At 42.1% G+C, this 26,129-nt stretch overlaps 1 protein-coding gene across 1 annotated transcript in view; it reads right to left on the bottom strand.

Annotated features, from left to right (window-relative positions):
* Positions 1-12,942: 12,942 nt before the first annotated feature.
* LOC138165238 (prostaglandin E2 receptor EP3 subtype-like) overlaps positions 12,943-26,129 on the bottom strand; it is an 87,496-nt gene continuing 74,309 nt past the window's right edge. Inside the window, exon 3 of the mRNA XM_069093358.1 lies at positions 12,943-14,092. Coding sequence (XP_068949459.1) covers positions 13,874-14,092 — 219 coding nt within the window. The 3' untranslated portion in view covers positions 12,943-13,873. The remainder of the gene's footprint in view (positions 14,093-26,129) is intronic.

Here is a 26,129-nt window from a genome sequence, read left to right as displayed (position 1 = left end):
TCTGAAATGACCCCATTTTAGCTCTGATACCCTAAGTAGGTAAGCATATTTTTAATAGACTCAAACAATTAGAACTGAGTGTGAACAGGGTTGATCCAAGTCATTTTGTGAGAGATTGGGTCTTGTCCCAAGTAATTTATATAAGTGGAATAAGCTATCTCAGAACCAGGGAAGATTCCAAGAGTCTGTATTTGTGAGATTGGAGCAAGCATGGCATTCCCAGCACAGTTTGGGGAGCAGAGGGAGGAGCGAGCTTGGGCAGAGAAGGGAGATATCAGGGAGAGCCATCAACTCTCCAGGGATCCTGAAGCCAGGGACCCAGACTTGGGGGCTACAGTCTAAAAGGTTCTCTCTGTCCAGCTTCCCCCACCAATGCCTCTCTATCTAGAGATACTAATATAATTTGTGTCGTTCTCCAAAAGTTTCCAGCAAACTAAATGTTGCCTCAATCACACAGAGGCCAGGGTTAGCTAGGTGGTTCACTAGGCCTGGAGGCAAGAAGAACCAAGTTGAAAACTGGTCCCAGACATTTATTAGCAATGTGATCCCAGATAAGTCACTTAAGCTCTGCTTGTCTCAGTTTCCTCAGCTATAAAATGGGGATAACAACAGCCCTAACTTGCAGGGTTGTCTGAGGACTAAATGAGATAATATGTACAAAGCCCTCAGCATGGTTCTTGGCATGTAGTAGGTGCTATAGAAATACTTGCCCCTCAGTCCCAGGCGTAAGGTTAAGTGGAGAGTACAACCTCTGCCATTGTGTTGGGAATCTTCATAACTGGGGCCGTGTAACTGAACTCAGAGGTTATATCTAAAACAAACTGGCTGAGGCTGAAAGGGAGGGTGTGAAATGGACCTCGGTGGCTACTAGATTGCTGTCCAGACTTAACAGGACCCAATTATTGTTAGTAGGTGTTGCCTAGACAGGAACGACTCCAGCATCTTCCCCACCAATCCAACCCTACACAGTTGTCCTGTGGATTTCCCCATGCCGCCAGCCACATTACAGCATCCCCCTTCCTGCCTCGCTAAGGAAACAGAGACAAGGGTGTCATAGGTAATCATTCTGAGCAGTGGATCAGCTTCTTTCCTAAGTGGAGGCTGCCTGCAGACAAGAGACAGACACAGGAAGAAGCTTCACAACCTCGGGGCTGCTGTCCACATGTTTCAGTGCTGAAAGGGACTTGAGAGCCCTTCCATGTCAACTTTACAAGGAAGAAAACTGAGGCTGATGGAGGTAAAGGGACCTTTCCAAGATTACACTTCTGAAAAGGAATGAGGCTCAGGTTTGAACTGAAGTCTTCTGACTCCTCTCCATTAGGCCTTGAGGCTCCTTGCCCTCTCCACAGAGAGGAACATTGAGAAAAGAAGGGCTAGTAATCCTGAGCCTGATGAGACTTCTTCCTAGAGATATAGAAGAGTTGTAAAGGGATGATCATAATTTATGCATTCAGTCAACAAACATTTATCAAAAACTATGCAAATCTCTGTGCTAGGCATTGTGAGGAAGATACAAAGTTTGGTAAGACAAACTCCCTGTTCCTGTGGGCATTGTGGTCTGGTCGAGGATATTGATAAATCCATGTTGCATTAGAGAGTGTCGGAATTGAATTCAGAGAGACACGAGTTCAAATGTTGCCTCGGACACTTACTAGCTGTGAGAACGTAGGTAAGTCACTTAACCTCTCAGAGTTTCAATTTCCTCATCTGTATAATGGAGCTAATACTTCTTTCATTATCTGTGCCTTTTCAGGAAAGTACTGTGTGACATGTATGACATGTATAAGAGAAAGAGAGACAGACAGATAGACAGACCAACAGAAGAAATAATCAGATGTGGAGGAAGGAAAAAAGGGGAGGCTGATACTGTGAATCAGGTAGAGAAATAAAATCTGCCATTCTTAGACAAGATTAAGAAAAGCATCATCTAGGGAGCATTTATTAAATGCCTCCTACATGCCAGGCGCTGTGCCATGGCTAAAAAGCAAGGCAAAGCCTGGTCTGCCCTCCAAACACTCACAGTCTAAGGGAGAAGACAACATGCATCCAACTACATACAAAGAAGATAGAGAGAGGACAAGTCGGAGATAGTCTCAGAGGGAAGGCCCTGAGATCACAGAAGAATCTTCTGGCAGGGAAATGCTAGAGCCACAGTATTCTGCCCTAGGCAGGCCGTACCTGGAGTCCTGGGCCCAGTGAAGCTTTAGGCACCACATTTTAAAAGACACAAGTCAGAATCCGTCCAGGGAAAGGTGACATACATGCTGGTGACAAGGGAAGCCGGACTTCAGGAAAGACTTCTGCAATGCTGGCATTTATCTAAGGGAGTGAATTAGAGGATCCTAGATCTGGAGGTTGTCAAGGGAGGTCAACAAGCCCAGTCCTCTCATTCTACTGATGAGGAAATTCAGGCCCAGAGATGTGAAGGGGTTAGGGTTTGAACACAGATCCTCTGATCCCAGAGCCAGCATTCTTTCCAGTACACATTGCTTTCAGGAGAGTGAAGGGCTCAGAGAGCTAGCTGAAGGTAATGGGGGTGATCAGTCAGGAGAAGAGAAACTGAGGGAACATGATAGCTGCCTTCAAGTGCATGGAAGGCTTTTGTCTGATGGAGGGATTAAACTCCTTCAGTTTGACCCTAAAGGAGAGCACTGGGAACCATATTGGAGACTGTAAAAAATGCCAGAATGGGTCAGATGTCGGGAGAGACTTCCCATCCAAGGGAGCTGGTCCCAACAGAATGGGTTGGGGTCATGGAGTCCTCCTCACAGGAGGTCATTAAGCAGAGGGTGAATGTTGGCTTGTCCTGTAGGTTGTAGAAGGGATTTTACTTATATTAGCCTGTTTTCTTTCAAAGTCTAAGATTCTCTGATTCCATGAATTTTTTTATAGACAAATTTTCCATGGTAGATGAGGAACAAGATCACTCAGGAAACTAGAAAGACATCATGGCATAGTTGATAAAGCACAGTACTTGGAGTCAGGAAGAACGGGGTTCAAGTTCTCCAGCAGATGCCAATTGCTGAGGGGCCCCCAATGACTGACAGCCACTCTGGGCCTCATTTCTTCATCTGTAAAATGAGGGGTTTGGATCTGACCTTGAAGATCCCTTCCAACTCTAAATAATGAGTCCAAGAGTGGGGTGATCAGTTCTGGGCCATGCAGTTTAGGAAGGATGCTGAGAAGTGGGAGAATGGCTGGAGCAGGGTAACCAGGATGGAGGAGGGCACAGAGTCCATGCCATACTGAAGGATTTTCAGCTTCTTAGACTGGCACATTGTAAGCACTTAATGAATAGCAGTGGAATGACTGATGGACTGAAAAGACCCAGAAGAGACATGCCAACCGTGGTATTTGTAGGACTGTCATATGGAAGAGGGATGAGATGGGGAGAAATAGCCGGAAATGGTTAAAAGTTAAATGATGGAAGAACTTCCTGGAGAGAAGAGCTACCCCAAAATAGAAGGATCTGCCTGAAAAGTGCTGCTTCTCCCTCATCAGAGGGCTTCAGGCAGGGGACAGACAGCCACTTACAGGCCGTGCTGTAGCCGGGCTTCTTTCTCCGGTGAGCGTTTTGCACCAGATGGTCACTGAGGTCTCCTCAGTTCCATGACCAAATGCTGAATTAGTCTTCGCTCATCACTCTCAAAGTAGTAACATACTCAAGGGATAAGGTTAGACTATATTCTTTGTTGCACAATCATGAGATTTAGACATAAAATGAACCTTCAAGAGCTCATCTTATCCAGCCCTATCATTTTCAAAATGAGGGGACTGAGCCCTCAAAGAGAAAAGTGATGAACCCAAGGGTGCAAAGCTCCTAAATGATAAAGCAAGGATTGGAAGCCAGGACTCCAGACTGCAGGCCCCCCTGGTGAGTGGTTCTCCAGTCCCATCCCTTGAGTCCTGGCTCTTAGCATTCAAAGGGGAACCAAAGTCCCATTAGCAGTCATCTGACCAGCACCCAACTTTCCTTCTAATACACAAAGGTGATTTAGAGAGCTGGTTGTTCAAGCATTAAGTACCAATTAAACAGCAGATTATTTATTATTTGACTTTGCCAACCCTTGTCAGAATAAATCACCCTGTCCAGAGCAGAGCTCCGTTCCCTTAAGCAAAATAACTGCAGCTCAGAAAAAAAAGCCCTTTAAAAGTGATATAGGTAAATATAGTATGTAAAGCCACAAGAATGCCAAGCAACCCACGACTGGCTTTTCCTTCAATATACGGCACCCAGAAGGCCAAAATGAGGTCAATCACTGAAAATGTAAAAGGGCCTCAAGGTACTGGCATAGTGACTTCCTGAGTCCTCATTGTCACATGTCTCATTAGGTGTATAGCCCATGGTAGAAGAGGTGGGACTCTCTGGGTTCAAATCCTGGTTCTATGTCTTACCACAGTGACTGACCTTGATTATGTTACTTTGACTTTCTGGGCCTCAGTTTACTCATCTGCAAAATGAGAATGGTCTTCAAATTTCCTCCCTGTTCTGATTGCTACTGTCTATATGAAGTACCCTCTCTGAGGTTACCATCCCTGAAGTCTCTGGCATTAATTGGTTCTCCTCAAGGATGATCATTTAAGGTTCTAGAAACTCTGTTGGGTCCTAAACCTAGATCTAATGAACCTCTACACATTTAAATTGTGTATCTTTAAGTTAGCTGGAGAACATGATCAGCTCAAAGCCAAAGCATTGACTGAGATGTTGTCTGAAAATGGTCACCGTAAAACATTCGTTCCCCCAATCAAGCCTGGGATGTGCTCTCCTACAAAGTGTTCCAGCATTCATTGGTGGGAACAATGGGCACACAATGAAAGAATGGGCGAATGAATGTACAAAACACATAAGTGCTTGCTCTGTGCCAAGCATTGTTTTAAGAGTCTGGAATCCCCAAAGAAGTCAGACAGTCCCTGCCCCAAGGAGTTTATATTCTAACGGGGAAGACAGCACATCTGTATGTCAGATGGAAAGGTCCCACAGTCCTCAGGGTGTAGTCACAAAACAGATGTTGATGCTAGGCTTTTTTATGTCATTTTCATTGATCAATCATATCAGTTTCTGATGGTGAACGTTTGACAGGCTCAGGACTTTGGTGACAAGAATTTCCTTTTCTGGGTCTTCAGTAGATATGGCTGTAACCAGAGCAGGAGAAGTTCCCATAGGGGTGCTTCCCAAGATGGTGACTGAGGGCACTGGGCTGGCAGCCTGGCTATTCCCAAGGCTCTCTGGTTCAGCGTCCTGGGCCATCTCCATCAGGATCTTAGAGGAGATGGTGTCCAGGTGGTGATGGGGGTCTGACTTGCCTTGCATGTCCTGCCTTCCATCTCCACCTCAGGGGGCCTGACTATTTCAGCTAGGCTGGCTTGCCTGTCCTGCATGGGACCGGGAGAGATAATTGTCCCCTTTTCCTCGGGAGTAACTTTCCAAGATGATTTTTGTGAGGATTAAGCTGGAAGCTGGAATATATTATAAGACACATAAAATGCATTAGAGAGACACATGCTTATGAAATCATGTAGCCAAGACAACTCCCATCTATGATGCTTTGAGCACTCATGGGCTTCCTCTTCTCCTGGTACCCTGTCATTGTTCTCCCTAAGGGCAGCATCTCTACTGGCCTTGTTCTGCTGGGTTCCCTGCCCCTGTTGGCAGGGAGGGGGGGGGGAGGTAGTGTCTCACTCATTAGCTTAGATGATGAGGGCATGGGGAAGAAAGAAGAGAGAAATTACCTGCCCCAAGAGTCAAGTGATTCCTTCATCAGGATTGGATTTATCTTCCACAGCTGTCCAAGCTCCCACTGCTCAGAGCTATCTAGCCTCATTGACACCACACAGGGTATGTTGATTTTTAGAGGGCAATAGGGTTGTGTTTGAGCCTTGAGCTGCCCCATGGCTGGCTGCCCTACATTGATCAAAGGACTTCTTCAAACCTTTTCTCTACCCTTCCTTGAGACCTTAATCCCGCATTTTAAAAAATTGACTAACCCTTACATTGAGGAGGAAAAGAGGAAAAAATCAATTACTCAGGGGTTCTGTGATCAACCTAGACAGCTTGGTGTCAAAGTCCCACAGGAAGACCTGAGCTCAAATCCTGCCTCAGACACTTCTTAACTGTATGATCCTGGCCAAGTCACTTAACTACATCTGCCTCCGTTTCTTCAACTGTAAAACATGGTTAACAATAGAATCTTCCTCATAGGATTGTTGTGAGGAGCAAATGGGATAATATTCATTAAGCACTTAGCCCAGTGCCCAACACACAGTAGGTAATTAATAAAAGCTTGTTCCTTGGTCTCCCTTTCCTCCCTGATACATATGCAAGGGTCTTCTTTACTGAGGCATAAATACCATAAGGGTAAGGGTAATGTCTTAACTAGCATTAGGGGCTCCTTCTCTCTGAACCCCATTACCATCAGCACCAAACAGTGTGATTGCTCATAGTCCTTAATAAATATTTCTTTAATCAGAATGAAATTGGATAACGGCACAAGGTTGGCCCATGAGACAGACTCTGGCTCCTCTACACCCAGGTTATTATGATTTTTCTTCCATCTTTGTATTCTGCCAGCTGGGGCAAGCACCTTCCACGTCCTGCAGGACCATGTGATATCAGGGAAGAAGTCCTATTTGGTGTCAGAAGACATTGGTTGGAATCCTAGACTTGCTACTTGTGACCTTGGCTAAGTCACTTTTCTCTTCCATTTTTCCTTTTGTAAAATGAGGGGGAAGAAGACCAGAGAATCTCTGAGCTGTCTTCCAACCTGAGACCTCTGTTCCCAAACTAAGCACACTTCACAACCTTGCTCCCACGCTCCATACCTTCCACCATCCTCTTTCCTACCCCAACACCATGTCCACAGGAAATCTTGACATTGTGATATTTAAGTCCATAGGAGTGATGGGAAAGCAAATAAATGACCCCAGGATGATCTCAAATATTAGACAATTGGCTAACCTTCAACTGCTGCCTCTGAAATCTGGTGTAGGGAACAAAATTGAGAAATAAAAACGTTCTAATCAGCTGAATTATGGCAGACAATGTTTTCTTACTGATTATGGTTTAAATGCTAGCAGCAATAAATTCCCATTAGTCCAGACTCCAAACAACCTGGTCACTCACAGAGCCAGAATTTGTTTCCACATACCAAAAAATGACCATGGCTGTTCATTGTCATGGCCTTAATGCCTTGGGAAGATCTGAAGTGCATTCTGAATCATCACAGAAAGATAACCTCCTGGTCAACTAAGGCATTAAATTTACCAGAGCATCCCATTCTAGATAAGCAGGAGGTCACTATATAAAACATGCTTAGCAGCACTGATCTCACCGATCCAATCAGGAAGGAGAATGAGAGATCATATTTCTAGATTTTTTTAAGGATTACAAAGAGGTAGCTAGTTTGGTGCTGGACTTGAAAGGAGGAGGAACTGGGTCCAAACCTTCCCTCTTTTAACTTCTCTGGGCCTCTGTTTCCTCATTTACAATATCCAACCTCCTCTTAACTCAAAGGAAGTGGAGTCCCAGCCTCCTGGGCCAGTCCATCCATCGGACTGTTCTGTGAATGTCTGGAAGACTTCCCTGATCCAAGCCCACCTTGGTCTCTTTACAGCTTTAACCCATGTTTCTGATTCTGTGGTCCTGGGAAACATGTACTACCTCTCTCCCCTCTTCTAAAGGAGGGCCCTTCACATGCTTGCAGACAGTCATCGTGTTTTTACATCCTTGGATTAGTTAACTTTTGTCTTTTTTTATTCTGTTTGAGTATGCTTGACTCACCATGGCTATAGGGCATATGGGAGTGTATGTATCTGCCAGTAACTCTTTCAAAGCAGGGGCACCTGGAGCCTGAGTTCATTGGCCTGAGAAAGCACCTGCCAGGCAGGTGGGTGAGGAACACCTACTTCTTGGTGAAAAGCCCAAGCCTTTCTATGAGCTTCCCCATCACTGCCCTCCATGACCTTGGAAATCACAAGGATCTAATGCTGATCGGCCAAAGTGATCCCTCTGGGAAGTGGAGTTTTGCATTTTGCAGTCAGAAAGATGCAGTATTTGTTGGGAGTTTCCAGTTGTCTCAGCTCATTAATACAAATTTCATTTACCTTCCAAGCATGGGTTTGCTGACGATGCAAATACGTGGTCTTTGTCTGCAAAGACTGTCTCAGTGGATGGCCGTTGTTTTCCGAGGTGGCCACAGACCCTGGTGCTCAGCATTCCCGGGGGGGGCTTTTCTTCTCCCAAGTCCTCATCACTTCATTCTTCTTCTTCATCTGGAGCATCTCTGTGTCACTTTCAAGGGCCCATTCTGGACAGTTCAGATAGGGATAGGGCCTGAGTTTTCATTGATGTGGGGAACTCTCACATGCACACCATTTCTGCATCCTGTGACTATAGAGAGCTGCCTAGACTGCTGACAGGTGCTAAGCATCTTGACCAGAGTCAGTCAGTCTGTGTCAGGGGCAAAACTTGAACCCGTTCTTCTGGGATCTGAACTCATAGAAACAACAAGCACTTCATAAAGTCTGACTGAACCAATGGATGAGTCACTTCTGTGAGACTCCCAGCTTTCCAAAGTGGTTTTTTATTCATAGCAACACTGCAAAGTAGATAGCATTGCTATCCCATTTTACAGATGGAGAAACAAAATCTCAAAGAGGTTCACTGTGCAACATAGAATAGTAAGTCGAGCGCCATACTTGAAGTCAGTCAGACATGGCTTTGGGTGCCACCTGTGGCGATCATGGACAAATGTGGGGATAGTGGAATATAAGATCTTCCCTGTCCATTCATAGGCCTATGTGACCACATGTATCTCTCTTTTCTCTTGGAACAAGGGCCATGTTCCTGGGTCTAAAAGTGCACAGGTATTTCAATCATGGATGTCTTGCTGTTTTGAGCTCCATCCCAGTTCACAATTGTGACATCCTGAGTCACAAAGAGCCCATCAGGCAAAAACTATATATGCAGGGAAATTTATATTGCCGAGGAACTTACCTAAGGGGAAGCTTGCTTGTAGAAAGGCTTGCTTGTAGGAAGGCTTTCACACCCTTTGGGACTGGGCCAATTAGGTCACATGTTGTCATGCCTTCTGACTGAGCCTACTAGTTGAAAACTATCTATCCTGGGAGATTGGTATTTTGCTTTGAAGCTCACTCATGGGAAGAATGTTTCTTTGTGATTTGCCCAGACTGGGTAGCCATTGTTAAGAAGCCCTATAGCAGCAAGCACCCTGGCGGCTGCCAACACAGGTTCTTAGATCTGCTTTTCTAAAGGAAAGCAACTCAAAATAGGTTAAAAATCTTGTTTTAACCAAACATATGTCATTTACCTAGTTCAGGGGGAAAAGGTCAGCACCCAGAACTTCAGAGAACACAAACAAGTTACAAGCAAAAGTTACAAGCAGACAGAGAAAGAGATCAGAAGACAGGCTTCCTGCTGTCTGACCATTACATCCATACTTAGTCAGTTACCAGAGAGGGAAGCACCAACATCTGGGTTTTCAAAGCTGGGGGGCTCAACGGCTGCCCAGAGTCTTGTCTGGTCAAATCACACAACTCTTACCAAAGTGAGCCCCAAAACAAAGCCTCACATCAGGGTATATATAGCCTTCTCCTGGATCAGAGAATATCACAGCCCTATTGACCCACTGACCAATCACAAAGCAAGAAGGTGTGGGCATTCCTTAAAAACAAGGCTCCTGCCACAGGCTCCAGGTGATCTCAGCCTATTAGGGGGCAGAGTATATTTTCAAATCAGAGAAGGTTCTCAGAGTCACTTAAGCCTATCAAAGGGCCAAGGGGCAGGCAAGATCTTAGATTCCTGTTCCTTTAACAAGCCCCCTGGCTGATTCCGAACCCAGATGCTGGTGCTCCTTTGTCTAGTGATTAGGTATCTATTACTCTATTTAGACAGTTGGAGCCCTGTCCATTGGATTCTCTCTTGGATATTCACTTCTTTTTACTTATCTGTACTTATCTGTCTGTTAATTAAAGTAATATCATTAACCCCTTTTCATCTGTCTTTCCTTTAGGTCAAAGAACCTGTCCTAGCAGCTTACCCTCTGTGCTAGCATGGTTGCTGTTACAAAAAGTCACTTAAGTTCTCAGAACCCAAGTTTTTCCTCATCTGTAAAATGGAAATAACAATGTCCACAGTACCTACCTACGTCAAAGGGTCACTGTGAGATTCAACTGAGATCAGGTCTACAATAATATACTTTGCAATTGGCTGCTAAATACCAAGTGTTAAAATTAGATGACTTGCCAACAGTCCCAACTGCTATGATGTGTCCATAGCCATAATCAGAAATGAGCTCTCTGGAATCCAAATCCAGTGCTTTTCCCACAACAGTATGAGCCTCTCCAGCGATGATGGCAGACATACACATTGACCAATGCCACCAGAATCACATAGGTCATTTCTCCATTTGTATGTTCTTGAACATGAATGTGAGGGAGTTAGAAAGTGTTCCTACTGAAACACTTTCAATGTAGGACACCATGTTTTCCTCTCCTCTTTTATCAGTTCCTTCATTAAAGTGAAAGCAGATTTTCCAGCTGGTGGATGGGAAAGGGGTTGAAGGATGTGGAGACCAGAGCAGGTATTGAGAAAGTCTCAGCAGATGGTTGGCCCTGACATAACCCCTTTGCCCATCCTGGCCATGGCATCTACTCCTCTGCCTGCTCCTCTCTGATGGTATCGAAGAATTGGGGGGGGGGATCTTAGAGGCCCCCTAGCCCAACTCCCTCATTATACAGATGAGAAAATTGAGGCACAGAAGTAAAGTGAATTGTCCAAAGTCCTACAGGTAGTAAGAAACAGAGGTGGGATTCCAACCCCAGTCCTTTGCTTCCAAATTCAACACGATGGCCCTATGTCCTATGTGCCCCGTTCTACTCCTACAATGACAATTGAAAAGGAGAAAGATCACCAGTTCTTAAGAAATCTACAAAGATTTGTTTACCAGTTAGATCTCTCCATGTGAAACCTTTGTCTGATGGCTAACAAGTTGATGTGCTACTGGGGGAGCCAAACTGCATCTGTACCGATAGTCACATTATAAATGAAATCAATGGATAAATGTTGGAGTCAGATAAAAGGGGGAGAGTGCATCTCTGTTACTTGGAGAAACACATAAAAGAATTGGTGTTGGCATCACCCTGTACCAGAGTGACAAGAACCATCATCTCTTGGGAAATTCAATTATCATTCAAGGTTTTCCATATGCATATGTAAAGATCCTCTAATGATCAGCATCAAACAAGACATGAAACAGTGAGACGGGTTCTTGAAGAACTATTAGTGTCATGGAGGACGTCTTACAGAGAGTCCAAATGAAAGAGGGATTCCCTAGAGGCAGTAAAGCCTTCTAGATGCTCTTATTCAAACATCGCTCTCTGCTGATTACATTGAACCCCAGAATTCAGTGGAACTCTCTCAGTTAGTTCCATTGCCACACAAGAGAGATTGGCCTAGAAAGCCACATAGGATGACGCAAGTAGGTGAATAACTTTTGTAGACCATGATGTACAGTTGAATGATCATTAGGGTTTCAGGGTTGGGAGAGCCCATCTAGCCCAATCCATATATGCCCCATCACAATATACTCAAGAAGAGATTGCCCGACCTTTGCTTGACAATCTCCAGGATGGGAAAACTCCGTTCCTCCCAGCCCAGCCTTGAAATCACTTCAATTGTCAGACAGGTTATCCTTTCAAGCCTGTTTACAATTTCCAGGTTTTGGGTCTAGCTCTTCCTTCTGGAGACAAAATGCTCAAATTCTGCAGTGCAGGGCTAGCCTATCTGTACTTCTATCTTGAACAGACATCACGGGTGGATAATGGGCAAGGCACAGAGTGAAAAAGAAGAGATAACTGGATTGCATGTGGGAAATTCCCTTGTGCCTTCAATGATCCACAGCTATTCTGCCTGCAAAGGCCCAGCCTTCTAATAACAATATTCTGGTGGTGATGATTCAGAATGATGTCAAATAAAGGAGAATTTCAGACAACCCAAAAGAGGACAAAATGCAAGAGGAGTAGAAAGAGGCTGCAGAAAGATCTAGAATCTCAAGGGAAATAATCAGGAAAAAGTCCAGATGAGGAGGTGATCATATTACCAGACTTCCAGCTATGAGGCATTACTCATCAAAACCATTTAGTACCACTTACAAAACAAAACACACAGAGAGGTCAATGGAAGAGATTAGATAAGCAAGGAAAAAAAACAATAGAAAATAATAAATAGTTCAGTGTTTGATAAACCCATGAGTCTGTCCCTGGGAGAAGGACTGGCTTTGTGACAAGGCAAGAAAGCAGCATGGTATAGGGGAAGGAGCACTGAGCATTGGCCCTGGAGCCAGGGGACCTGGGTTTGAATCTAAACCTCAAGGACCATTCCCTGGAGGACCTTTAGAAGTCTCAGTGTCCTCATCTGTAAAATTAGGACATTGAACCGAAAGGATTTTGAGATCTCTTGTAGCTCTAAATCTATGGTCCTATGTACTTCTGGGAAAATGGGAGAAGACAGATTTAGAGCATGATCTGCTATTTTATGCAATAATGATACTCTAAATTGGCATGCAACCTAAATATAATAAGTTGCATCATTTAAAAAATGAAGACTAGAAGAAGATGTCTTTTACAGCTTTGGCTGGGAGAACCCTAATCAAATAAAGAATAGAAAAGATTCTAAAAGGTCAAGGGGATTATTCTACTTACATAAAAGTGATGGTTTGCATGAATAAGAGAAACTAGAGAGTAAGAAAATTCTGCATTGAGTTTCATCATTAAAGGTCTGATCTCTAAGATATGTAGAGAATTAACACAAATATATAACACCAAGAGCCATTTCCCAATTCATAAACAACCAATGGGAATAAACAAATAGTTTTCAGATAAAGAATCAAATGGATACACAAATACATCCACGTGTGCACGCACACACACACATCAATAAAAACCTTTTAATTCAGAGAGAGAACAAAAAAGTACAGAGGAGGATACAAATACAGCAGTTTTGTTACATCTTATTAAATATATATCTAAACATGTGTATATGTGTATACGTATATGCACATACCTACATATACACACGTGTGCACACACATACATGCATGCACACACACACAGGAACTGGGTCTCTCCATCTCACTCAGAATGGAAATGCGGGGATTTCTTATACTTCATTACCAAGCACCATGAGAGCATTTCCAGCCTGGGCCTGTTCACTTCTCTACAGGCCAGAAGGCCTCCCTGGGCCCCTCCTGGGGGCCCTCTTCATCCACACTGACATCAACAGCTTCATGCACTGTAGCTCAGACTTCTACTGTAAGCAGGTCATATGGATAGTTCTTAAAAAAATAAACTGTACATAATAAAATTCTATTTCTTATAAAATCTTTCTCTTTATATAACTGAAATGTTTTTATTATGGATTATTAAGTTCACAATAGAAAAAGCAATTTTAAAAAAGATGTTCAAACATGCATTGGAATCTTAGCTGTGTTATTTAGCACCCACTCTCTGGCTACTTTGCCAATTTCTATCCACATTGGTGGACCAGACACCCAAAGGGCAGCAAACTACTATTCTCAGGAGCCCAGGAGTAACTGTACCCTGAATATAGGAGTTTCTATCCCCTTTGATGCTGAATCAGTCAGATATAATTAGTTTTTTGAAAATGTATTTACTGAGAAGGTATAGCCAGTAGTTGCAAAAACATCTCTGTCCCCTTGCATACACCATGTCCTTGGGGAGAGTGGGTTCAAAATATAAGGGTACTGAGGTAGAGAATACATGTGACAAAGGGGTACCTCACAGTTCCTGGTTATCGGATGTCCTTTTCTCTCTTACAAAGTCTTCATGAAGTTTCCTTTCAGTGTAGCTTTCTGCTGATCTCTGAGGACAGGTGTCTTTGTGGAATCCATAACCTGCATGTCTCTCTAGCACAAAGGAAATCCTTTGAAGTCGATTCCTCCTCCAGGTAGCCGTCCTTCTGTATCTGTCTGGGTCTGTGTTCATCTATATTTGTCCTCAACATGTCATTCTCTACTTCCCAATGGATGCCTTGTCTCAAACCGGCCTCTTCTCCCTGCTGAATTATCAGTGGAAGGGGGGAAGGAAATAAAGTGAGAGAAACTCTCTTATTCTCCCTTCTGGGAGGGATTCTTTCTAAGCCTAGAGTCTTTTACCACAGGACTAGTCCCCGGGTCTACCACTTCAATATCCCCATACAGAAATTTCTCTTAAAATTTCAAACCCCTGGAGGTATGGCTAGCTTGTTTGGTCAGCCAGTTATGCTGTTCTCTTCTTGACCCATCAAAGACTTTGCACCAGAAAAAAATGTGACAAGATGTAGACAATCTTTTTTCCCCTAAATTTTTAAAACCTGATCATGTTTGTTGTTTGCTTGCTTGAGACATACAGGTAGGTATTTGACACTTTTAATCAAACTAGGCAGTGTACTCAAAGAAGGCAGAGGGAGTAGCTAGATCATTAGAGAAAGTTTATGGTATCCAAATTAAAAAATGGAATGTCTTTTTATCATCTACAACTAGTGAGGTATTCCTTTTGTTTCCCAGGTGTTCATGGGAATAATTAGTTTCTAGAAAACATCTTCTCCAAAGATACATGCACTGATATTTAACCTCAATGTCTTTGTTTAATAATTCTTAAAACACAAACAGAAACTAGATGTTTTGTTTACTGTTTTCATGGAATTTCATCTTTTGTTTTACAATTACTAGAAAATGTGAGTTGGAAACTGCTTGAGGGAAAAGGTCATAATTTCCATCCAAATAGAAGGTACTTTCATAAGAATATGCTTCTGATGGATTTGGCTAAAAATGCAAGGAAAGATTTTTTTTCCCACAAGTAGAAATGCAAATTAAAATAATTCTGAGGTTTCACCTGCAAATCAGTGCATGTGACCAAAAAAAAAAAACCCACCAGGAAGTGACAATTCTGTAAGGGATTTGGAAAGTCAGACATACTAAAATACTGCCAGTGGGGTTATGAATTGTTCCAAGCTTCCTGCATGTTAATTAAATTATGTGGCTAAACTTTCAGCCTTTCACCCAGTTACCCCTTCTTGGACATAGACTCCAGGAAACTCACACATTTCCTGACTCCACATATTTTCCCTGTCTGTCCCCCATGCTTGGGATCTTCTCCCTCCTCATCTCCATCTCCTGACCTCTCTGACTTCCTTCAAGTCCCAGTCAGGATCTGACTTTTCACCAAAACACCTTCCTTATCCCCCAAATGGCAGGGCTTTCTTTTTGCGATTATTTCCAATTTCTCTCTTCTATATCTCTTGTATAAAGTTGTTTGCCTGTTGTCTTCTCTATTAAGCTGTGAGATCCTTAAAGGAAGGAATGGTTTGGGTCTTTTTTTGGTATCCCCAGCTCTTGGTCAAGCACCTAACACACACAAGGCACTTAATAGATGCTTCTTTACCAACTCAAATATGGAAACATATGCTATGTGCCAAAATACCCATATACTGATCTTTCTTTATAATAAAAAAGGAAGCAATGCGGGTGTCCTTTAATTGATGGAAAGACTAGAAAACAAAACAAAATAGAACCAAAAAACCCTATGATATCTGAACATAACAGAATGTTACTGTCCAGTAAGTAAGAAATGGCAAGTATGTGGAATTCAGGCCAGCATGAGAAGATCTGCATGCAGCAAGGTGGAGTGAAAGGAGAACCAAGAGAATGATAGACCCAAGACTACAACAACGGACTGTGGAGACCGCCAAATGGCAGCTGAACTGGACATAAATGAAAACTAGCAAGGGCTGTAGAGAACAAATGGACCCCTGCTCTTCACTCTCAAAGAGGCGGAGGGCTACTGGAACGTACTACTTATACAAAGTCAATGGCAGACACTGCTTTCAATTATTTCCCTTTGTTAAAAGGGGGGGATTCCATCTGGAGGGCATGGGGGGAGGGAAGGAGATGATTCTTTTCTTTTCCAGAAGTTACAGCAATGGAAAGATAAAATGCATTAGCATAATGACTTTTAAAAACGAGTTGCAGCAACTGAGTATGACAGTAAAAAAAAAATGGTATCACGAAAGGCCTGTATGAACGTGGAGATTGGTCACTTGTTGAGGGGGGGTAGGGAACAGGATGAACAATGTCCTGGCATGGTTGAGATATAGAAGGACCTAGAGCAGGGGCTCTAGATCTCTTCTGTGTCCTGGATGCCTTGGTTGAAAGGCTGGTGAAACCACCTTGTGACCCCAGAGCCTTTCTGATTGGAGGATGGAGCCACGAACTCCAAGCCTTCACTTCAACATCTCCTCATTCAGCACCTGGCTACATTACTTTGGGCCTTTCCTGGCTGACTTCTCTCCCATGCCCCAAATGCTCATTATTGGGACCACCTCATCAGTCTGTGAGATCTCATTGGACTTGGGCTCTATCTACCTCCCTCTCTGCCTCTCTGATTGGAGGATGGGGCCATGAACAGCAAGCTCCCGTGGAAGGGGAGAGCTCAGCTCATCAATATTCACTTCTCAGCTGTCTGAACTATTCTGAAACTTCTCTGACTGAGTTCATCATCCCCACCCTCCTCCTATCCTATCTGGTTGGGTACCTTCTCCTCCCCTACCCCAACCCCTTTCCAGCTTCCTTCCTGCATCAGATCCGAAGTTCCTGGAGAAAAGTGATTGTCTTTCTTTTGTATTTATATTTCCAAATCTGGAACATAGCACACACTTAACAAATGTTTACAGACTAATGATGATGTATTCCCCAGAATAAAATTGCATAAAATGCAAAACAAAAATGCATAAAATGGCATACATACAATTACAAAAAAGACCTAAATTATAGGGAAATCCAGCTAACAGATATTCACATTGCTAACCCTTGACCTAAAGGCAGGTCTCCAGAGCACTGGGAAAAACACCTGAGTATATATGGAGACACCCAGGTAGATGTCAGATATGATGGCATAGATGGGCTGCAATCCACATTGTGGGAGGGCCTAAGTCAAATGCCAATTTTTTTTCTCCCTAAAATCTGTCCTAAAATGACTCCCTCCTGCTTCAAGAGGAAACCTTTGTCTGTTAAGTGAGAGGAGGATGGACAAGAGGGCCTTTCAAATCCCTTCCAGCTCTTGGATGGTGCAATCCCATAATTACCAGAGATTGCTAGGTAACCTTGTGGACAAGGAAGGTGCTAGACTTAAAGTCAGGAAGACCCAAGTTCAAATCCAGCCTCAGATACTTACTACTTATGTGACACTGGGCAAGTCAGTCAATATCTGTCTACCTCAGTTTCTTCATCTGTAAAATGAGGATAATAATAGCACCCCCCATTGTTGTAAAGATTGAATGAGATAAAGCAGTGGGTGGACATAGTATTTAATACATAGTAGGTGCTTAATAAATGCTTGTACCCTTCCTTCCTTATTGTATGCCGGGTATTAAGGATACAGAAATGGTCCCTGCCTTCAAGAGCTTATATTCTGTAGGGGAGAAACTTCATGTGTACCTTTAAGCAGGTACAGAACAATTCTAAGATAATGGGGGAGGTGGGAGGGATGCAGAAAGATCTTATGTCTTTCATCTGCTATCAGATAACTTTTTTCAAACTTTTTTGTTCTGATCTTATGCTTTCTCCCATGTGGGGAACTCCTCAGTTGAAAACCACTTCTCCTAATACAGAAACAACAAGTCCTCTGTCACTCAGAGTTTAAGAGACATGTCTGGTGCCACTCCACTGATACCTTGAGTGACTTTTTTAAGTCCATACAGCCAGGACTTCCTAATTTCCAAGCCAGCACTCTCTATTGGGCCACACCAACACTCCCAAGACCTCACTTGCTCTTTGAAATAATCTTGTCTTTTGGAAGAAAAACTCACTGTTTGACAAAAAATGCTGGGGAAACTGGGAAACAGTATGGTAGAAACTAGGTGTAGACCAATATCTCACACTGACTACCAAGATAAGGAAAAAATGGGAATATTATTTACACATAAAGGGTGATACCAAAAGCAAATTAAGAGAGCATGAAACAGTTTATCTGGCAGATTTATGGATGAAGGGAGAATTTAGGACCAAAGAAGATATAGAGAGAATTATAAAATCTAAAATAGATAATTTTGATTATATGAAATTTTAAAAAGTTTTTGGTACAAACAAAACCAATGTAGCCAAAATTATAAGGAAAGCAGAAAACTGGGGGAAAAATTTTGCAACAAGTATCACTGATAAAGACCTCATTTCTCAAATATATAGAGAACTGAGTCAAAATAATAATACAAGACATTCCCCAATTGATAAATGGTCACAGGATATGAACAGGCAGTTTTCAAAGGAATCAAAGCTATCTATAGTCATATAAAAATACTTTAAATCACTACTGCTTAGAGAAATGCAAATTAAAATAGCTCTGAGATTGGCTAATATGACAAAAAAAAGAAAAATGTTGGATGTTGGAGGGCAGGTGGGAAAACTGGGACATTTATGGATTGTTGATGGAGTTGTGAACTGATCCAATCATTCTGGGAAGCAATTTGGAACTATGATCAAAGGGCTATAAAATCGCTCATACCCTTGGATCCAACAATACCACTCCCAGGTCTCCTAGGTCTATATCTCAAAGACTTTCCAAAAAAGTCGGGGTGGGGGGGATATTTATAACAGCTCTTTTTGTAGTGGCTAAGAATTGGAAATCAGATGGATGCCCACCCATTGAGGAATGGCTAAATAGGCTATGGTATATAATTGTAATGCAATACTTTTGTACTATAAGAAATGACAAGTAGGATGATTTCAGAAAAAACTGGATTTACATGAACTGATCCATAATGAAGTGAACAGAACCAGAGCATTATACTCAATAACAACATCATTGTTCGATGAAGAATGTGAATGACTTGCTATTCTCAGCAATGCAATGATCTGACAGTCCCAAAAAACTAATGATATGTACTATCCACCTCCAGAGAAAGAACTGATATTGTTTGAATATAGAATGAAGCATTCTACTTTTCACTTTCTTTCATTTGTTCTTTCTTTTTATTTGTACAAAACGACTAATCTGGAAATGTTTTACATGATGATACATGTATAACCTGTATCTGATTGCTTCCTGTTGAGGGAGGGGAGATGGGGGGGGGAAAGGGAGGGAGGGAGGGCAGGATAGAATTTGGAACCCAAAATTTTTTAAATAAAAATGTTCTTAAAAAGAACAAATCTTGTGAGTTAGGGAAAGTGATCTTGGAGCATTTCCCTAATTTTATTCTGCCTCACTCCTCTCTGTGTCTTCAAAATCATTTCTTTTTCATTGAATGTGTTTTTGTTTTTATTTTTAAGCAGCAAATAGACTTGGTAATAATTTAAAAGACACTTTGGAAATATTATTCATGCTGAGTTTATTCTCAAAAACACAAGAGAACAAATAAAAGAAATTAGACAAGATCATAAACTGAATCTGATCAGGTTTGTATTCATGGCCAACTTGATCTGTTTCATGAGCTAATGTAGCTCATGAAGCCAGCGGAGGATTGGTTATCAGACATTCTCATTTCAGTGCCTGGAAAATAACCCCTGGCACTATTTTCTGTAATTTAGTCAAGAGAAACTGATCTCTGAGAAAGCACATCCAAGAAATGTCTGATAGAGAAAGGAGACAGGCTGACCACATTCAAGGCAAGGGCTTTGGATTCTCCTTTGCTATCCCAGCAAAGCCAAGAAAATTGACAAAAGCCCTCCAGCATGAAGAATGTACCCTTTTATTGTAATTATGGGAGGATGTGCAGGCACAGACGAGAATAGGGTGAAATCTTCATCTTTGGAAGAAACATTCATCTTGAAGACATCACTGATTTATTGGAGTATTGTAATCTTACTTTTGTTTAAAAAAATAATAAAAGCTTTCTTTGTTGTTTTGCAAGCAGACATTTGAAGAATTCTTTACTGATATGTTAAAATGAGGCCTTGAAAGTCTAGCTTGGAGATTAAACTCAGAACCAATGCATTCAACGTCATTCAAAGCAGAATATAAATTGATTTTTGGATTTGGATATTAAAACTTGCTACTAGCTCTGGACAAATCTCCCCTGTTTTATCATTTTATAGTAGTTTAAATATCATTGCAGTTTTCTAATGGCTAACTGCCTTCAACTCTTCAATGAAGTAATAGGAAGCTATTCATCTAATCTGCCCATCTGAATGTCAGGAGAATTTCAGATCCGGCCAGAGTAGCCTCATGAGGACACCACACTAAGGATCCAGAGCAAGGCTGCTTCAATCTGGCAGATGCAGTCTCCTTGTCCCAACCTCCTTGGAGTCATGGATTCACCCCTAGAGAAAAGACAGCTTCACTCAAGACTGGGCTGGTGCTGGTGCTAATCCAAGTAGTTTAGAAATTCAAGTGTCCTTCTCTCCCAATTCAGGGCCACTGACTTTGCTCTGGGCTAGGCCAATGAGTTTCTCTTGAATGTATTCCAGCAGGTTATAAGGTCCCAGAATCTCAGGCTTAAAAGGGACCTTCGAGGCCATTTAATTCAATCAGTGCCTCTACAATAACTGGGATGGTGGAAAACATTCTGAGTCTGGAGCAAGAGAAGTTGGCTATCAATCCCAGCTCTGGTGCTTTCCACCTGTCTGACCTTGGTCACTGGGACTTCCTGGCCCAGCTGAGGGTGGAAGTCAGAAGATTTATGCTGCTCAGTCCCTCCAGGAGCACTCAATTTGTAAGTTCCTTGTCCTTTTGTATCCCTAATGCTTAACGCAGCACACATAGTAGGTACTTAATAATTGATCGATTGATGATCTTGGAACTGTCATCTTCCTGGTCCCTTGTGTAAAAGCAAACATTAGACTAGAGCATGCTGAGGTCTGGATTTAAGCTGTAGTTCTCTAATCACATGTTTCCTATAAAACTGCTAAAGAATGATTCCTTTTGTGTAATTTTTTTCCCCTCTTTGGAGGGGAGTTGGGTGGTGGGTGTGAACCTTTGGTTTTATCAAATACTATTAGTGCAGCCGCTGCTCCACTGACTGGTCATCAGCATTTTTGTCTATAGTCTTTGGAAGTTTCCTGATGTGTTGGGAGGCTAAGTGACTTGTTGTATAATGAGTATATGTTACAGTTAGACTCTTGTGCCCAGGTGTTCTTGACTTTAAGGCTGGCCCTCCATCCATTGACGCCATGCTATTTCTTGCTAAGTTATTTTCCAAGTACAAGCTCTTTCTTGACCCCTGAGAAGAATAGTTAGGGGAGCACACAAAGGGCTGAGTTGGTAACCTAGGGGAGAATAATAATAACTCACATTTACATAGCAATTCATATAAATTATCAGCTTTAATCCTCTCCATAGCCCCAAGATATAGGCATTGCAAGCATTTTGCACTTGGGGAAATTCAAGTGCTAGATGATTATATATGGGTCATCATCATTCAGCTAGAAATTGACTGGGGCAGAATTTTCAACTTATACTACAAAATTACAGAATTATAGAGTTGACAGGTGCCCTAGAGTTCAACTACTTCATGTTACAGGTGAGTAAAACAGAGGCCCAGAGGCATTATCTCTTTGACCAAAGTCCCAGAGCTAACTTTTGTTTCAGTCAAGATTTGAATGCAGGTCTTTCCTTGCTCAGAGGTAGGATTGGAACTCAAGTCCTGTGGCATAAAGTTCAATGTTCTTTCCACTGTGCCATGTAGCGCTCCAAGTTTAGGACTCCTTCACAGTGCACTGTCTCTCAAAAGGAGTAACTGTTTGTATTTATGTGGCACTGAAGGGGCTTACAAAAGTGTTCACTTCAAATGATCTTGTGGGGTAGCGTTTCTAAGGAGTATTATCATTCCCATTTTACAGATGAGAAAACTGAGGCTCATGAAGGCTGATAAAGCTGCCCAAGGTAACAGCTAGTAAGTATGGAGCCAGGGATTTACCTGGTTATTGGTGACATTTGGGGGGAGGATCATTTAGAAGGCAGTGTGGAATAGTGGATAGAATAAGGAAAATCTGGGTTCAAATCCTTTCGTTGCCATGAAACATCTTGGCTCCATTCGAACTTCTCAGTGTCCCAGGCTCTAACTCTTTGAGTCTCTAAATTACAGCTCAAGAAATAATCAGAATTAACATCTGGAGTTTCTTCACTGGGAGTTCTCACAAAATAATATGATAGGTCTAGTATCACCTTACCTCATCCTTCCCACCTCCCCACTCACCCCTCCTCCCCCAAAAAAGGCTGAGGATTTAGTTTGCCTCCATTTTGAAAATGGTCAATGGCATTTCCTGAGTCCTTTTTTTCTCTGACCTTGGGACAAACATGCCTTTTCTTCCTGTTTTGCTTTGGAAGGGGCATTACCTCACTCACGTATGCCCTTACAGACACATAGCCTTCATTTAAAAGATTGAAGGGATCATAAGACAGCATTGACCAAATGCCAGTAGTCAGGACATTGCCATAGAAAAGGGAATTTACCCTTCAAGCATTTGCCCTGGCAATGACTCACCAACCTGGGTAAGTCAGATAAAACTCTCGGTTGGTTCCAAAAAACAAAATACCAACCTGTACAAAGAGCCATCACTGGGGTGGAGAACCAGGGCTTTGGTTCAGGCTTGCAAACTTAAGAGTTTGCTGATGGCACTTACAACCCTTCATTGGCAAGAAACAACAGCCTAATGTTGTTAACTAACTAACTAAACTCAAGATGCAACTAATGTGCATCAGAAAAGATAATTAGCTAAAACACAAAGCTACCAAAGAATTGGAAACAAAATCCATGCCCCTTGATTGGAAAATAGACAAACAAACTGTGACACATGAATGCAATGGAATGTTGTCGTGCTGTAAGAAATGATGAGTATGATGGATACAAAGAAGCCTAGTAAGATTTACACAATCTGACACAGAATGAAGTGAGTAGAGTCAAGAAAGCGACATATACCAGATGACAACATTGTAAATGGGAATAACCACAAAATCATCAGGAACAAATGTTGCAAAATTACAAAGAACTGAGACGGGGAAGAAGAGAAAAGAGAGGAAACTCCACCCCGACCCTCCCATTCATTTGCAGAAGGGGGAGGTCCGCAGGTGTGGAACATTACATCAATCTGAGGACAAGAAAAGACGACTCAGTGGCCCTACAGGGAGTAGCAGGGAATGTGCTTGTAGTTATGTGGTTGTCGTGGGAACGAGGAAAGCAGTGGAGGCCTCTTGTGCAAAATCCATTTTCAATGTATTGATGTTTTTTTTTTCCGTCTTTTCCTTTTATTTCTTTTAAAAATACTCTTTTTTCTATATCAGATTGATTCAGAAAGGAGAGTGTAGGGAGGAAGAATAGAATTTGGAATTCAAAACTTTAGGAAAAGCAGCAAATGTAAAAGTTTGTTTTTATATGTAATTGGGAAGAAAAAATAAAATGCTATTTAAAAATAAAATAAAGTGAACAGGTAAAATATTTTTTTCTTTTCTTTTCTTTTCTTTTAAGCAATTGGGATTAAGTAACTTGCTCAAGGTTACACGGCCAGGTGTTTCTGGGTGGGTACTAAGTGTCTGAGCCCAGGATTCCATCTCCAGGTCATCCCGACACTGGAGCCGGTGCTTTTACTTTCTGTGCTACCCTTGCTGTGCTACCTGGCTGCCCAAGGTAAAATATTTTTTTAAAAAATCTTTATTATGTGGGATGACTCCCTGAGATGAGGGAGGAAGTTCTGGTGTGTTGAAAAAGAAAAAAAAAAGAAAGGAAGGAAGGAAGGAAGGAAGGAAAGGAAGGAAGGAAGGAAGGAAGGAAGGAAGGAAGGAAGGAAGGAAGGAAGGAAGGAAGGAAGGAAGGAAGGAAGGAAGGAAGGAAGAAAAAAGAAAAACAAAAAATAAAAAAAAAAATTTTATTTTTATTAAGAAAAAAAAAAAAAAAAAGGAAGCTACCAAACTTCAGGCTGGGTTCCCACCCTTGGGGACCCAGTATGGCAGTGGGAAGAGAAGAGGATTTGAAGTTTAGAGTTTAAATCCAGCCTCTTGTTACTTTTTTACCTGTGCGACCTTGAGTAAGTAAATTCACTACCATGTACCTCCATTTCCTCATCTGTAAAATGTGGGTAATAACAGCCCCTACCTCCCAGGATTATTGTGAGAATGAAGCACTTTGCAACATTTATTTAAATTTACATTTTTATTGTCATTATTATTTAAAGAAAGTAACTTGTGGACCATCTGGTTTAACACCCTTATTTTATAGATTAAGAAACTGATGAACCGGGATGTAAAATGAATTGCCTGAGATCACATAAATAGTAGCTTAAGAAGAAGGATTTGAACTCAGGTCCAGAACCAGTGAGTGCTCTGTCCACTAACATTTAGCCCTCCTCTCATGGTATATCAGGGGCTCTGACACTCGTGGAGGTCGTGGCCCCTCTTAGACCATCAGGCTAGAGAAGCCTCTGGAGTCACTCTCGGAATCATGTTTTCAAATGCATAAAACACACGGGATTGCAAAGGAAACCAATTATATTGAAATGCAGTTATCCAAATTTTTTTTAAGCAAGTAAGTTCACAGACCTGTGGTTAAGAATGCCCTCAGTGCATACATTTAGCTCCACAATATTTTGATGTCAGGCCAAGTCAGGGCATTGCCCGAAGCTCAGCCTCCCCTAGGAAACAACTTTATTTCATACCTTGTGAGTCAAAAGCAAATTGGGGAAACTCGAGATGCAACTGGCTCCCAGTTGTTCTTCAGGTTTCTATGAGCTCACTTGGAGCTAGGGAATTCTCACCCCCATCCTATTAAGAGATAACTATTTCATTCTGGCTTTGGGGAAGCTGTGTGCTCTGAGCAAGATGCCCTGCACTGTTCCAATGAGGGCTGATCAGATTTCTAGAAAACAGGAGGGGAGCAAACTGGTACAGGAGGTTCTCTGCTGAAGGGAAATGGCCAGACAAATTAGCACCAAACACACATCTCCCTCACTTCCCTAGCAAGAGGGAAGGAGGATGTGGAAATGACATCTGGAGACCTGCCACCTCCCTCTCCCCATGAGCTGGCACTTTGTCGCAAAGTTGAACCCTGTCTGAGACTGACGAGCCAATTTAAAAGTCAACCATTTGTGAATATGAAGAGAAAAAGACACAGGTCAGAGGCAGTGTGGTGCAGTGGACAGCTTGCTCAGTTTTTGTAGTCAGAGGACCAAGAGTCAAATCCTTGCTTTGTTTCTCACTATACATTTGACTTGGTTGAGTCAATTCGTCTCACAAGACATTTGGGTCTTCAGCTGTAAACTGAAAGGGATTGGACCAGATCACTTTTCAGGACCAGCAGCTCTGAATCTGATCCTATGTTAGAGTGAATTTCATTGGTATTGAAGGCAAGATCAAGTGGATGAAGACCAAACAGTGGAATGCCTGTGCCCATCAAGAAGGCTGAAACCCAGAGATGGCAGTAAATGAAAAGGACAAACCAGAGGTGGCATGGGGCAGCAATATTGTGGGCAAGAGGAAGATTTAAGAAGGGAAGGAGTCAAATCACGAATGGAGAGAAGTCACGAATGCCAATGACATTGCTTATTTCTTCTCAACTATCTTCAGAGAGAATCTCTGAAGCCTCTGAAGCTGGAACGCACAAAATGATGAACAGGGCAGTGAAACCTAACACGACAATGAGGAAACATGAAGAAAGTACCAAAATGCTGACCACTGACTCTGTCATTACCTGACACTCTCTGCTGCTGCTGCCTCCTATCTGGCCCCTAAATGATGGTAGATAGATAGATAGATAGATAGATAGATAGATAGATAGATAGATAGATAGATAGATAGATGACAGTGATAGGTAGATAGAAGACAGACAGATGACAGATGATAGACTGACAGACAGACAGATAGATAGATAGATAGATAGATAGATAGATAGATGGATAGATGAGAGACAGACAGATAGATTATAGAAGATAGATAGATTAGATAGATAGATGAAAGACAGATGATAGATAGATAGATAGATAGATAGATAGATAGATAGATAGATGAAAGACAGACAGATGATAGATAGATAGATAGATAGATAGATAGATAGATAGATAGAGATAGAGAGATAGATAGATAGATAGATAGAGATAGATAGATAGATAGATAGATAGATAGATAGATAGATAGATAGA

Source organism: Petaurus breviceps, unplaced genomic scaffold (genome assembly GCF_028583685.1).
Source record: "Petaurus breviceps papuanus isolate PSGF00001 unplaced genomic scaffold, PetGlider_PUasm1.0 208, whole genome shotgun sequence".
Classification (NCBI taxonomy): domain Eukaryota; kingdom Metazoa; phylum Chordata; class Mammalia; order Diprotodontia; family Petauridae; genus Petaurus; species Petaurus breviceps.
The sequence above is the reverse complement of the archived record's forward strand: the minus strand, read 5'-3'. Positions and strand labels throughout refer to the sequence as shown.